At 38.8% G+C, this 15,096-nt stretch overlaps 1 protein-coding gene across 4 annotated transcripts in view; it reads left to right on the top strand.

Moving 5' to 3' along the window:
• Positions 1–15,096, top strand: part of POC1A (POC1 centriolar protein A) — a 107,441-nt gene that overhangs the window by 77,204 nt on the left and 15,141 nt on the right. For all 4 annotated transcript variants that reach the window (XM_084634060.1, XM_084634061.1, XM_084634062.1 and 1 more), the window contains exon 10: positions 9,377–9,517. In XM_084634060.1, coding sequence (XP_084490186.1) covers positions 9,377–9,517 — 141 coding nt within the window. The remainder of the gene's footprint in view (positions 1–9,376; positions 9,518–15,096) is intronic.

The raw sequence follows: 15,096 nt of genomic DNA, 5'->3' as shown, positions 1-15,096 counted from the left end.
CAAAGAAAAGGAGTACTTGTGGCACCTTAGAGACTAACAAGTTTATTTGAGCATAAGCTTTTGTGAGCTACAGCTGCTGTAGCTCACGAAAGCTTATGCTCAAATAAATGTTAGTCTCTAAGGTGCCACAAGTACTCCTTTTCTTTTTGCGAATACAGACTAACACAGCTGCTACTCTGAAACCTGTCAGTATTGGTACAGTATCTTGAAACAGCTTTCTAGTCTTCTGTGCACTTTTAGCTTTTAATAGCCAACTAAAATAAGAGATCTTTTTACAAGCATGTGCTTTCCCCACCTTTTAAAGTACTCCTCCCCTGAAACTATTGCATTTACTCCTGCTGTGTTGACTGTATTGATGGAGAGGGATGCTAAAGCTTTATGCTGTCCTCTTACTTTGAGCTGTACCACTCTCATAGTTTTCCCTAACCTCAGATTGTTTACTCACCTTTTTCCACCTTGTCTCCTCAAAGCAAGAGATATGCTGCATCAACTTTTGCTTTTGAAGATTCATTGAGTGATTTGATTTAACCACTAGGACGATTAATAGATATTAACAGCGAAGTCTGAGACAATTGTTTTCCTTAAGAGAAAGTGTTCTGCTTAGATAAGATTTTTTTTTTTTGGCAGAAATACGAATGAGAATGATCAGACTTTTATTTTCCTCCTGTAGAAGTGAGTAGACTTGTTCTTCAGCTAGTATCTGGCACTTACTGAATGTTCTGACTATTGGACAATAAAGCAAGTCACGACCAGGCATTATTGGAGAGGGGAAAATTACTTTTATTTCGGGGTGCCATTTCAGGCTAATTAATGTAAATTCGCCCACTTATGCTGCTGCTTTGTGGTTTATTTTAATACTTCAGGCATAATTCAGAGAGAGACAGAAGCAAGATTTGTTTTTCCCCCCGAACCATTATTTTATGTCAGCTTTAGAGAGAGATGGGTGGTATAAATGATTCAGTCCTTAGCTAATTATAAAACCATAGACTGTTTCTTTGTACTAATAGTTTAAAGTGAGTGAAATACCAAATGAAAATGTTACCGTTTTAATTTCTTATTTGACTACAAAGGAATTAATGACACCAGTAAATAAAATGAGACGCTAAATGTAAATCATAGCAGCTTCTGCTTTGCTGCATGTGTCTTTCTTTCTAGCGTTGAGCCTATGTCTTTTGACTTTTAAAAGCACGTACATCTAAGAACACTTGTACATAAGCATGTAAAATATTGGTGTGTTGATAGCTATCCATTCGTATACTTCCCTTGAATTATCTTGAGTGGTTTATAAAACAGTAGTCAGTCGGGCTTTTGTAGAAGTCCTTCGGACTAACTCTCCTGTTCAAATTCCTCTTCTGGTCCTAGTACAGAATTCGTGTCATGGTGCCTTAAGCACAGAAACTGTTCTGAATTTGTATTTTTTTTTAATTAATCCTTCTGAAGTCACACAGCATGTTGGCCCATCAGGGATCACTTGTGTGCATTCAAGACTCGCAGTGTTTTGAGTGTTTAGACACTAAAGCTGTTGGTGTCTTTTGTTAAAAATGCTCAGGCTGCATTGTGGTAGGGAGATATGATGGCCAAGGAGGGTTCGGGAAGGTAAAACTAAAACTACCTCCTCTTATCAGAGATCAGAAGAACTGCCTCCTGGGTTTGGGAAGTAGCAGGAGCAAGAAGGAGAGAGTCAAATCACCTGACCTGAGAGAGAGAGCATAACCCTAATCTACAAATCAAGATAATTGGCTGTTATCCTACCTAGCGAAAACTTCTGACATGAATCCTGCCTCTAGCTTCTCTTTACTATAAATAGAGTGGATTTTTTTTCCTTTAGGAGCAACTGATAGTACTTGAAGTTCCACCTTCCCGAAGAATTATCCTTCAAAGGGAACACCAGACATCTGGCTCTGTAATTGCACACCTGGTCATAGCTTTGCTAGTTACAAAATGTTATGCATGTACGCAAAGTCATAAATCATAGGGTTAGAAGGGACTGCAAGGATCATCTGATCTAACCCTCTGCCAAGATTCAAGATTTGTTGTATCTAAACCATCCAAGAGAGATGGCTATCCAGCCTCCTTTTGAAAACCTCCAGTGAAAAAGCTTCCACAACCTCCCGATGTAGTCGTCTTAACAAATTCACACAGTTTTTGGCAGGTTCTTTGATCACTGTGGTAATTAGGTAGTTCAAATAGTTACTGGAGTGGAAAAGGACCTGGAAACTTTGTGCAATATTTCACCAAAAAATCTCTTCCTATGATTTAACTTTCCATAGTAGGACCGTGGAATTAGTTTTTCCATTGTTTGCTTTTATAATCCTGTCATTTGAGTCTCTCAACCCGCATTAGATACTGACTCCAAAACATCTCTGTTAAGAAGGTAAGTACTCACTAGTCTTTATAAGTAATACGAAGTGTAAAGTTTTTCTTTCCAAAAATCACATGGAGTCTTAATGACCACAGGACTGAGAGCCAACTACTAGATATACTCTCCTGCCTGGAAAACACCACAGACTGCTATTTTCTTCCAGCTCTGGCATGGAAACAAGGAAAATATGGCCCAGAAAACGTGAGCATAATAACTGATGCATGGAAACCATGGATACCATGGAATTTTGGCACAAAATACAAACCAAATGGAATGCCTGGATGCCATAGAAATTGGTCACTCTGAAGAGACAGTGTAGGAATTCTGGTTGTTTTTTTTTTTTTATGCTTCTGGATGTTACCTTTAAACACTTACCTAATAACAGTTGTCTCTTAGTCACCAAAGTGACATTGGCTAAAGATAAAGCACAACTGAGTAGAACACGGTGAGACCAAGACAGTGAGGGAGAAGAGCAAGGTAAACAGGAGGGGAAGGGGTAGGGAAAAGAGAAGCTCATGATAGGAATGCCCATCTGTAGAAAAGAGGAACTGCTGCTCTTTTTTGTCTTTATTTTTTTTAAAATGAAAATGCTGGGGAGGAAGTGGGTATTAAAGGAATGAGCGAACGTACACTCAAATGTCGTGTATGGAAATCTAAATGTTCTCCATAAACACTTCCTCTCTCTTTGTTCATGAGCTCTTTGTCTTAAATTGACTATTGAAATACATGTGGTAAGAACTCTAACTGGCCATTAGCTGTTCTCCCCATCAGCATTTTATTTTGTTCCTTATTTAGCAAAGCTAGATGGTGATGCCCTTTCACCAGAAATATCCCAAATTTGTCAGTGCCTAGTCTGATCAGTGTAGGAAGGTGCATCAGGCAGCTGGGCAATGGTGCCTTTTGAGTTTAAAATTGCTTGATTCATTGAAATTAATGTGTTTATCTTCTGTGTAATCATGGAATACTAGAATGAATACTCCATGGTTTACAAAAAACAAGGGTGCTAATGTAGATGAGCCATGTATTAATGTTAGAACTCAACATTCTCTGTGCCAGGAAAAGGGGATTCCATTTGAAATATTTTTGGATAAAGTTGATGGATGCATATGTGGGCTATCTGACCTATCCTGCATTTCAGCACTGTGTAGAAGTATATCTTAAACAAAAACACGCATGGTGTTTTGGGGATAAGCTCTATGTTTTTAGAGAATCAAAAACTAGTTGTGTGCTAGCCTGAGGGGTTGCCTCTAGAGATGAGCAATAGTGGTGTATATCTGAGTGTTCCTTCAAATTAGTACAGCTTGTGTTTTCTTAGCTACAGATGCGAATATGTTGATTTGTGGAATAGTTCCAAACTTGAGGAATTTGAGCATTCCAGAAATTCAAATGCTAACACTGACTTGACAAGGAAGCATAAGAGCTGCCATATTGACAGACACGGTCCATCTTGCCCAATATCCTGTCTCCAGTGGAGGCCTGTACCAGACTTCAGGGGGAAGGTATAGAATAGGGCTATTATGGAATGATCCACCCATGACTTCCACTCCTGACTTCCTGTAGTCAGAGGTTTAGGTTCACCCTGAGCATGGGGTTGCAGCCTGACTGTCTTGGCTAATAGTCATTGATGGACCAAATTATCCTCCATAAACTTATCCAGTTCTTTTTTGGACCCCACTTATACTTTTGGCGATCACAATATCATGTGCCAATGAGTTCCACAGGTTAGTTGTGTGAAAAAGTACTTCCTCTTGTGTGTATTAAACTTGCTGCCTGTTCATTTCATCGTGTGACCCCTGTTTTTTGTATTGTATGAGAGGGTAAATGACACTTCTCTATTAATTTTTTCCCACACCGTTCATAATTTTATAGATCTTTCATATCCCCCGTTAGTCGTCTCATTTCTAAGTTGCACAGTCCTACTCTTTTTTTAGTCTCTCCCCTCATATGGAAGCTGTTCCATACCGTTGGATCATCTTTGTTGCCCTTTTCTGAATTTTTATCCAGTTCCATTATATCCTTTTTGAGATGGGGCAATCAGAACTGGACATAGTATTCAAGGTGTGACCGTACCATGGTTTTATGGATTATTATATTTGGCCTTATTTTCTATCCCTTCCCAATAGTTCCTGTTAGCCTTTTTGACCACTGCTGCACATGGAGCAGAAGTTTTCAGAGAACTATCCACAGTGACTCCAAGATCTTTCTTGGGTGGTAACGGCTAATTTAGACCCTTTCATTTTGTATGTATAGCTGGGATGATTTTTTCCAATATGCCTTACTTTTGCACTTATCAGTGTTGGATTTCATATGCTGTTTTGTTGCCTATTCAGCCAGTTTAATGAGATCCCTCTGTTACTCCTCACAGTCTGCTTTTGAATGGTTTTACACATTTAGAATCATGTTGTATTTGTTCGGATAATGGTATTTTGTATCGATGAGCAGGAAGGAACAAGAGAACCTCACGATGGGGAGTTCCTGAGAACTGGTATTGTGTAGTACTCGTGACCTTCCTGATTAGTTTATCTTGAAACTAATGAGAATTTCCACTGGATGTCACTGTTACTCTCCACAGATACAGTTAAAATAACATTTTACCTGTAGTGAAAATGATTCTGAAAGAGGAGATTTAAATATCTTCTTTGTTTGACTTGCATAATGGGGTCCCAAATAAGACAACCTACCCATGCCAATTTCTTTCCATTAGTTCCTGTTTTATTCCAACTAAGCCTTCAAACATAGTCTAATATTTTTAATATCAGACTATCCATAGTTTAAAGACTGTCAACTGTTTTCTTTCTAAATTAACATTATTTTTAAAAAATCCAGTTTTTTATAAAGTACCCTTTAAGTAGTGTCTGCTGACTTCTTAATTTCCTGTTTTGTTTTATATTGAGAGGGGTTTTAGCTCCCCCTTTTAGCTTTTGAGGGTCTGTCAAGGAAGGGAGAAACTTAATAGTCAAGGAGAAATAATGAAACTGACTAGAGGCAGGGTGTTGTCAAATGGATAAAATAGACTGCAAAAAAAAACAAAACAAAAAAAAAAGACCCCAACCCAGAAACCTTTTTGCTCCTACTTTCAGTTATATTAATCTTGGGTGTTAATTGTAACAATAGTCGGTATAAAGGTTTCAGATAGAAATGTGATTAAGCTGATTGTGCCCCTTTTTAATATTAGCTTTTCAGAAGCTAGCTGTAATTTTATATAATTGCTTATCAATTTGTATTTTCCACGGGCTTATATGTTCCAAAATTGACTCGTCCAAGACCCAGCAGTATGGTAGCTGAGTAGAATGCTCTCTAGTTAGAACAGTTTTCATAAGTTTCAATGTGAAGATTTTTGGAATGAAGGCTAATTATTTCCCCTGTCTCCATGGCCCCCCAAGTAGTTGGAGTGTGCTATTTAAGTGGGTGCTAAGAGCTGTATTGTATTTGAAAACTGCTTATCCATTCTTCTTTTAATGTTCAGTTGCTTCTTGCTATACTTCCAATGCCTGATAAGCAGATGTTGTAATAAGGTATTTAATGGCACATACGTTTACTCAGTTGTGCTGAATAAACTGTTCACTTGAACTATGACTAAAATAGATTAAACCTCCACATCAGTGTCATTGTCTTCAGTGTCCTTCCCCAGAATTCATCTGGCATGTTACCTTACAATTTAGTAGTGAAGGAGTACAGGTGTCTTTTTGTGTAATGACACTTGATAGTGCTGAAACAGTTGTGAAGCTGGTACCTATTTCATGCTTTTGATAGCATGTATTATTTTTGCAGCATTTTTTCTTTTTCATCTGCTTGAAGAATGGGCTCTTGAACCTACTTCCAGTCCCATTGTAGTCACCAGCTTACCACATGCCCTGTACATCTATTAAATATAAGATAGCTGCTGCTTGTTTTCAAAGCACAGCAAAAGGGGGAAAAAAAGCCCTATGACAAAATGGAAAACAATGTCTATATTTGTTTTCTCCTTATTTTTCTTCAGTTGGGTACAAAATTCTAGTAGGCCACTTCTAGTATCCCAGACACAAGTTGGTGGTGGTGGTGGTTACGGAAAAGTTTGCAAGCACTTGGGCTTTTCATTAAAAACAAAAGGAGGACCAGAGAGCACCTGCAGGCTCTCCTGAGACCCCACAATGATATTTATCACTGTAATCAGGGGGACATAGTAACAAATTAATAATGGCAGGTTATTTCCCAATAATGCAGCAGCAACCTGTGTTGTTGTTGTACTTGCACTGAACCAAAAGGGCTGATAGTTGCTTCTGGAAGAACTGCCACTCAACCTGGCACACAGTTATGTAGCACAGGCTCTTTCCCATCTATTTGTTTTTAAACCAATAATAATGTGTCTACCTTTTTTCCCCTAAGTGGGGCACAAAAGAAATCCCAAAGGCCCGATTCAGATTCAGTATATTTTAAAATCTGTTAATTACTCTACGCAGCCTTTGCCCTGCAAAGTACTGGTTCTGTTTCTTATACAGGCAAAACTCTCATTGACTTCTGTTTTAGTATGTTTTGGGAAATAGTGTCATTTACAGGCATCTGAGCCTCATCTGCCCCTTTTTAATCAAATCCATATTTTTAGAGTCTAATAGCTCTGAACACAATGGAAATCTGGATGAAAATGCTTTGACTTATCCCAGAAAAGGAAAAGTGATGATTTTTGTCGGGAAGGGAAGATCTCATAGAATAATGATAGTGCCAGCTAAATGTTGAGGCAGTAGGCTCTTAAACCTTTATTTTTTGACTGTCTCTAAATGCGATGTACCAAAAAAAAAAAAACTTTTATAAGTATTTTTTCAGGATTATTATAAGTTGAACCATTTTTTTAAAAAAAGAAAAGCTGTCAGGTTCTTGCTTTGTTTAAAGGTAAAAGGATAACAGTTTATCAGTACAATTATTTTTCTGCTTCAGTGAGTCAGCTTCTTCTAATGGGTTCTGACATGGAAGTCTGTAAACATTTTAAGTGAAGATTTGTATAATGTTAGTGTGCTTGTAGCTCAGATACACAGGAATGGGTATGGAGTAACTATAGACCAGTCAATCAAAATATAAAATTAGTTTGGTTAATAACAGAAGAATATTCTTGGTGGGTTTTTTTTTTTTTTTTTGCTGATCACCTACTGGGCACATCAAATTTTTCTTTTAGGTAAACTCAGACAAATTGCAGTTCTATCAGGTTTCCTTTGGAGTTAATTAGCTTGTGCTAGAGCAAACATATATTAGTAAACTGTCACTGTTTGCAGTGCAATCCTTGGTGGTTAAACATTCTTGGAGCAGATCTAATATACAAACTGTGGAAATTCTTTGTAGGGCAGTGGTTTCCCTTCTTCCCAACAACTTCTTTGCTTAAAATAAAGCATGTGTACAAATGAGGTTCTGACTTCCTTATTTGCGATTTGCCTGGATGGGCTGCTGATCCATGGACTTCAATGGGGTTCTTCACAAACACTGAATTACACCAGTGGGGTCTTCCAGTGCAGGATCAGGGCCTTATTTTGTATAGAGGAACAGCTGGAAGGAATGTAGGGCACCAAGCAATGCAATTAATACTTAAAACAAATGTTTCACAATTATGCTATTCTAACTTCAAAAGCTAAGGGAATTAATGTGGATTTTTAGGGTGCAGGGCTGTTGATTTTAAAAAAAATATATATATATATATTTATTTATTTCCGATGGGGTAAGAACTTGTCCTAGTCTTAAAATTACAGCATTGTTGTATAATGTGTTCAAGTGACTTACATCAAGTAGGGCTGAGACAGAATAAACAGCATTACTCAGAGAAACAGATTATTAATTCTGTGCTCAGGAATGAAGAAGGCAAGGAATCATTAGCCACGTTCTACCTAGAGATGTGCCTGAGCAGCATGACTTGGATCTGGATTTCCAGCAATTTGAAGTCTGAGTGCCTGGTTCTCTGGCTTGGGCATTTTGCAGTCATTTACACTAGTCCCAAGCAAGTGAAAGATGTCAACATTCTTATTTGGTTATCAATGATCATGCAAGGTGATGGAGGATCAGGGTCTGGGGATGTATGGATCTGGAGTTTAGGTTCAAATCCATGTAAATTTTTGATAGTTTATGTAAAGTAGTAAGTATTGGAACATTCAGCATCACTTATTCCAGCAGTTAGCTTTTACATTACAAAAAACATTTCAGTTTATTCAGTTGACACCAGTTCATTTGTATCCAGAAAGTAGATAAAGTTGTGGGGCTTGTCTCACATAAAAGATCACCTTTTAAGGAGGATGGGCGTAGGGGGGAGGGGGAGTTTTAGCAAAAATGTTTGAGTTAGGAGTTTATGTAGTGAAATGATCAAGCTTGCATAACAAAAACAGCTGAGATTGAAACTTCAAAGTTGACTTGTTTTGTGAGAAGAGACAGAGTTCAAGATCTAAACAAAATTAAAATGACTGAACCAAACTATGCATGTTTAACTTACATGTGTATTGGAACATTTTTGCTTAATTTTACATGCTTAACTGTAGAAGTCAAGTTTAGTGTAGCCAATAGATCTGAGAAGAGAGCTTATTGTTCCCTGTAATATTGAAAAAACCTCTCTGCTTTTTACAGTGTTGGACTAAAATTGTAGGGGATGTTCATCACCATGGTAACTTTGTATATTATTTATAATCGTGTGTATGTGCAAAAGTATACAAATTGTCTCCCTGGTGTCTCTCTCTTCAGGTACACTTCGTATTTCTGTAGCACCTTCCATCCTAGTAGCCCACAGGTCTTCACAATCTTTAGTAATTTGAATCATGCATTACTTCCATGAGGTGTAGATATTATCTCCATATTCCAGAGGTTACTTTCCCCAAGTCACACAAATACATGGCAGCTTTCCTAATTTCTAGCTGTGCGCTGTTGCCTCAACACCATCGATCCCTTTTCATAGCATAGATTCAGTTCTCCAGGACAGATCATACTTTACTGTAACCTATCCCTGAGGCAGAAATACTTCTTCTGTTGCTTGCATTGTACTAACAAATAGTCGTCTCTCTGTTTTCCTAGCAATCAGAAATGGATTGCGGTGATCCTCCTAAGAAAAACAAAACACAAGAATCTGCCAGGAACCAGCACCAGCAAGAGGAGGAGACAAGTCTTGCAGATACCCTAGAGCATATTGTTGGACAGTTAGATGTTCTTACTCAGGTATGAAGTGCTTTATGGGCTCGTGGTAATAGGTCATCTTCTGTCCTCAAGTGAAATATGGACTTTTTGAAATAGATCCTTAAAGTAAAATTGTGAATAGTCTCAAAACTCGTCTGTTTTTCAGAAGCTTATTGGTAAATCTCTGTAAAATGATGGAGAATGTCAAATTTCTGGATTATCTAAAAAGTTGTCACAATATCAAAAACAACATTTTAAGTAGAAATATTGGAAGGACATAAAGAAGTTTACAGTCCACAAAACCTGTAATTTAAATATAATCCCATCTCCATCTACTAACTAGTATCATGCTTCATGGTAAAACACAAACTGCTACTGAATTCAACATCTATGGCATATGCATTGTGCAACGTTCTACTGGCTTCAGTGAGAGCAGAGTTAGGCCAGTGCTGATGGCTTTTCAAAATCCCACCTTATATTTTATCCCCTTTTGTGGAGCTAATCTTAACTTTTTCAGGGAGTACTTTGAAGCTCCTTAGAGAATAATGTAGGGGTGTGTGACCGGAGTCCCATGGGGAGCCAGCTGAGGTCACTCAATTCAGGTGATCTGCAAAGGATGGGGCAAACAACCCCAAAGCTGGTGGATATTTCAATACTTAGGTTTACCAAGCCAGCACTAAACCGCTTTTGTTATACGTTACTGGTTACTTAGAAGTCCAAAACACAATTCCTTTAAAGTAACCCAGCCTCAGGCCTCCACCTAGTTACCCAAGTCAGATATGATGAAGATTAATGAAAATCTTATTTCATCACATAAAATAGTTCTACCAATCCCAAAGGATTACACACATTACCTTCCATATTAATGAATATTCCAGATCTTACCCCAATACACGCTTACAGCCAATTATTAACTAAAATTTTTAAAAAAGAAAAGAGAGAGTATGGTTAACAGATCAATATACATACAGACATGAGTTAAATTCTTGAGGTTCAGATTTATAGCAGAGATGGTGAGCTTTGTAGTTGCAAAGAGTTTTTAGAATTTAGTCCATAGGTTATAGTCCAATGTCCAATAACATATCCAGGGAGTACCAGCTTAACTGGGATCTCATCTTGTGACTTAAACTTCCCCTGATAAAGCTTAAGCAGATCTGAGATGACAGGATCAGGACCCAAGCCGTTTTTATATAGTTCAGGCTTTCTTTGACAGCTCGGAGTCCCTTGGCGAACAATAGACTCTCATTTCCTAAGCATCGCCTTTAATTATTCACACAAATTAACATAAGGTAATTGCATGTTTTCCCTCCATCTGCAGATGATTCGCTATATATTTCGAAGAGAGATTAATACAGCAACAGCCTGTGTTTACAGTTCATTTATGTCTCTTTGATCTCTGAATTAACAGAATACAGCATAGACAGGGACTGTTCGATTACATTGTTGACCACTACCAGTATATTTGTAAATGCACAAAAACCCAAACATTATCTCCCCATATGTCTTTAAGGGTTGAATTTGAGTCATTCATCCTGCAGGACGCTTCACCCTTTCTGGTCATGTGTCACAGGGTAGCAGAAAATTCTAAATTAAGATCTAGATTATTCTATTAAAATGTATGTCAACAGTAACCTTCACAACCATTAATTCTTGGTCCTTTATATAAGCACTTTATGCTTTCAAAGCACTGGAAAATTTAAATTTGCAGTGGTTACAAATAATACTCTAAAATTAAGACCAGTTTCTGTGAATTCACAATCATGTGGGGTTCCAAACACTAAAATAAATATCTTTTTGTCCTTTAAACTTTCCTTCTCCACGATTGTGAAAGCCTGCATGGATCCTGGGAGGGATGGTCTAGTAGCATACTATTTTCTGGAAATTAAGGAAATCTATGTGTTCAATTAATATTTTTAAAAAAACCTGGTCAGTAGATTTTACACATAGCATTCTTCAGTTTGGGGAGTGCATCACTAACTTGCACAAAAGAATTAACTTCAGTTCTAGATCCTCAGCCTATAAAATCAGCATAGCTCCATTGTCCCCTCCCCTGCTCAAATCCCACTCTTTCCCTAACTCCTTCCACATACTTCAAGTTCCCACATGTTCCCCAACAGCTTCTGTCCTGTTTCTCTCCACCATGCTTCTCCCTTGCACATATCTGGGTCCCACTGCAGCCCTGTCTTGTGGTATTTTTTGTTTTTGTTTTTTTAAGCATTAATTTTGTTTTAACCACTTTACCTCACTCACATCCACAACACACGACTCCTGCCTCCACTAATTCTGCACACTTCTTACCACGCTATTCTTACTTACAGTATCACTTAAATAACACTACTCTAAACATTACAATACCAGCTTCCTAAAATGATAAACAACTTTCAAACTATTTCCACTTAAAGAATCCCCGCCGTTAAAACGCAACACATCCAAATCCAACACAGCATAACAAAACATAACCAGCAACTAAAAACCAACCCCACCTCCAACAAAACACCAGTTCATCACTCCAGTTAGAAAATTGTAATTTCTTAATGGTAACCGTGTCGAATGGAAAGATTAAATATTGTATGTGGAGGTGCAGGGAGAAGGCATGTATTGCAGGGTGGTGGATGTTGATGACATAATGCAAAAAGGATCAATTCATGGTTGTGATTTGGAAAGGCTGAGTGAGAAGATTTAATGAGCATCTTCGTAGCTATCTTAAAGGTTATATTTGTGATATGGTGGTTCAAGTGCACATACCTGTTCTTTAATTAAGGTATTATTTGTCTGAGGGGGATATAAAAATAAGAGTATATATGCATTTATATAAATATAACAGGTTTGTCTCCCTTGTTTCTCATATTAAAAAGAAATGTTGCCGTTTTCATAGAATGCAGAAGAATTTGAATGCATCATATCAAAATGCTAATTCTCATTCCAGCTCAGTCTTCTGCTCCTGCGGAACATGAACACGATTGAAAAGTGTGGAGGTTGGGGTGGATTGTCAAAATAGTCCTCGTTTTATCAAAATGTGTTGAATATTGCAATACGTACATCTTTAGTGGAAATAGGAAGGTGAAAACCAAAACACATTTTCTTTCAAAAGAACCATAATGCTATTCAATAGAAATACAAGAAAACTATTGGAGGGGGGGAGTGCTTTTAGAACCTACTGCTGATCTGTTTCAAACCATTCTGGTTAGCATATCCAACGTTGTACACATGAATAAAATGGAAGCTACTGGTTTATACGATATTCGTGTGCTTCACCAGTAGTAGGATTGGAATGCATTCTTTATCTTTCATTATGTAATTCTGATACACAATTCTAATTTTTGAGTAATGGGCTCCATTTCTACTGTATAGGTGTTTTATCAGAGGAAAAATACTGTAGTAAACACGATATGTGGGGTTTAAAATAGATATATGTAATGCAAACATACCTTTTAAAAAGAGGTTCAGTAACTTCAGAAATTCCAAATGTTATTTTAGACCTAGCAGAGAGAGAGGAGTGGAGGAGGAATAAATTAGAACATAGGAAGTCTGAAAAGATGGTAAAAATAGCTGCATTTAGGGAAAAGTTTTCCAAGCTGTACCTACACAAGAATAACACTAAAATAATTTAATTTTAGTGTTTTAATCTTCACTTGACACTGGCTGTATCCTTAGGTGCACCCAGTATAGTTATGTGAGAGTACATATGTGCACTTAATGATATTAAACAATTCCATAACTCTGCTAGCACTATGATGGTATTATACCCCTTAGAGTGTGAGACTTTGGCTGAATGAGACAAGAAAACACACAACTAAGACTTCAGAGTGCTGCAGGCAGGAACAGTAGAAATAATTACTCTTATTAGCGAGAGGAGAGGCATGTGTGGAGAGGCTAGTGATCAATGGTTCGATGTCTAGTTGGCAGCCGGTATCAAGTGGAGTGCCCCAGGGGTCAGTCCTGGGGCTGGTTTTGTTCCACATCATGATTAATGATCTGGATGATGGGATTAATTGCACCCTCAGCAAGTTCGCAGATGACACTAAACTGGGGGGGAGAGGTAAATACACTGGAGGGTCGAGATAGGGTCCAGCGTGACCTAGACAAATTGGAGGATTGGGACAAAAGAAATATGATGAGGTTCAACAAGGACAAGTGCAGAGTCCTGCACTTAGGACGGAAGAATCCCATGCACCGCTACAGGCTGGGGACCGACTGGCTAAGCAGCAGTTTTGCAGAAAAGGACATGGTGATTACAGTGGAGAAGAAGCTGGATATGAGTCAGCAGTGTGCCCTTGTTGCCAAGAAGGCCAACGGCACATTGGGCTGTATTAGTAGGAGCATTGCCAGCAGATCGAGGAAAGTGATTATTCCCCTCTATTCGGCACTGGTGAGGCCACACCTGGAGTATTACATCTAGTTTTGGTCCCCCCACTACAGAAGGGTTGTGGACAAATTAGAGAGAGTCCAATGGAGGGCAACGAAAATGATTAGGGGGCTGGGGCACATGACTTACAAGGAGGCTGAAGGAACTGGGGTTTAGTCTGCAGACAAGAAGAGTGAGGGGGGATTTGATAGCAGCCTTCAACTACCTGAAAGGGGGTTCCAAAGAGGATGGAGCCACGCTGTTCTCAGTGGTGGCAGATGACAGAAAAAGGAGTAATGGTCTCAAGTTGCAGTGGGGGAGGTCTATGTTGGATATTAGAAAACACTGTTTCACAAGGAGGGGTGGTGAAGCACTGGAATGGGTTACCTAAGGAGGTGGTGGACTCTCCATACATAGAGGTTTTTAAGGTCAGGTTTGACAAAGCCCTGGCTGGGATGATTTAGTTGGGATTGGTCCTGCTTTGAGCAGGGGATTGAACTAGATGACCTCCTAAGGTCTCTTCCAACCCTATGATTCTGTGATTCTAATAAGAGGCCAAAGGAGGTCAGAAAGGACTGAATTTGTGCTTCTGTGGAGTCAGGCGCTCCAAAGGATTGTGGAGTCTTATCATTGCAACTCTGGAGGACATAACTAGCCATTTTGTTAGAGTTTGGTTAAATTTACCATTCCATGAGGCCTAGGCCCTAGATCATCAGTAGCTCTCTGTATCTATGCAAGGGAGTAAAGGGGTGTAAAGTGCCTCTTCCTGTCTTGTGCAGGCTACATGGATCATGGGTTACAACACTTGGGGAAGAAGGCTCTGCAAAGCCACCACTACTTCTCTTTCACACAGGTGGCTGGGGACTGGAAGGAGCCTTGGTGACCAGGTAACATGACCTGTGCTGGATGTAGCCCTGAGGCAATACCCTCCATCCAGAGCAAGAGTAAACTGGGAAGGAGATTGTGACTCTGAGTTGCAGTCTTCTTTCTGAGCTGCTCTGGTGGCAGCTCATCTGCATGCTGCCTGTTGCCCAGTGAAGTGTCGATCTACCTCTTGACTGGTGTTGCGTGTTTGAATTCAGAATCCAGATATAAAGGCTTCTCTCTCTAAGCCCTGGTCTACACTAGGACTTTAGGTCGAATGTAGCAGCGTTAAATCGATGTAAACCTGTACCCGTCCACACGATGAAGCCCTTTATTTCGACTTAAAGGTGTCTTAAAATCGATTTCCGTACTCCACCCCTGACAAGTGGATTAGCGCTTAAATCGGCCTTGC

The sequence above is a fragment of the Lepidochelys olivacea genome (assembly GCF_965140295.1).
Source record: "Lepidochelys olivacea isolate rLepOli2 genome assembly, chromosome: 7".
Taxonomy (NCBI): Eukaryota; Metazoa; Chordata; order Testudines; family Cheloniidae; genus Lepidochelys; species Lepidochelys olivacea.
This window is presented reverse-complemented; position numbering and strand designations above follow the sequence as displayed.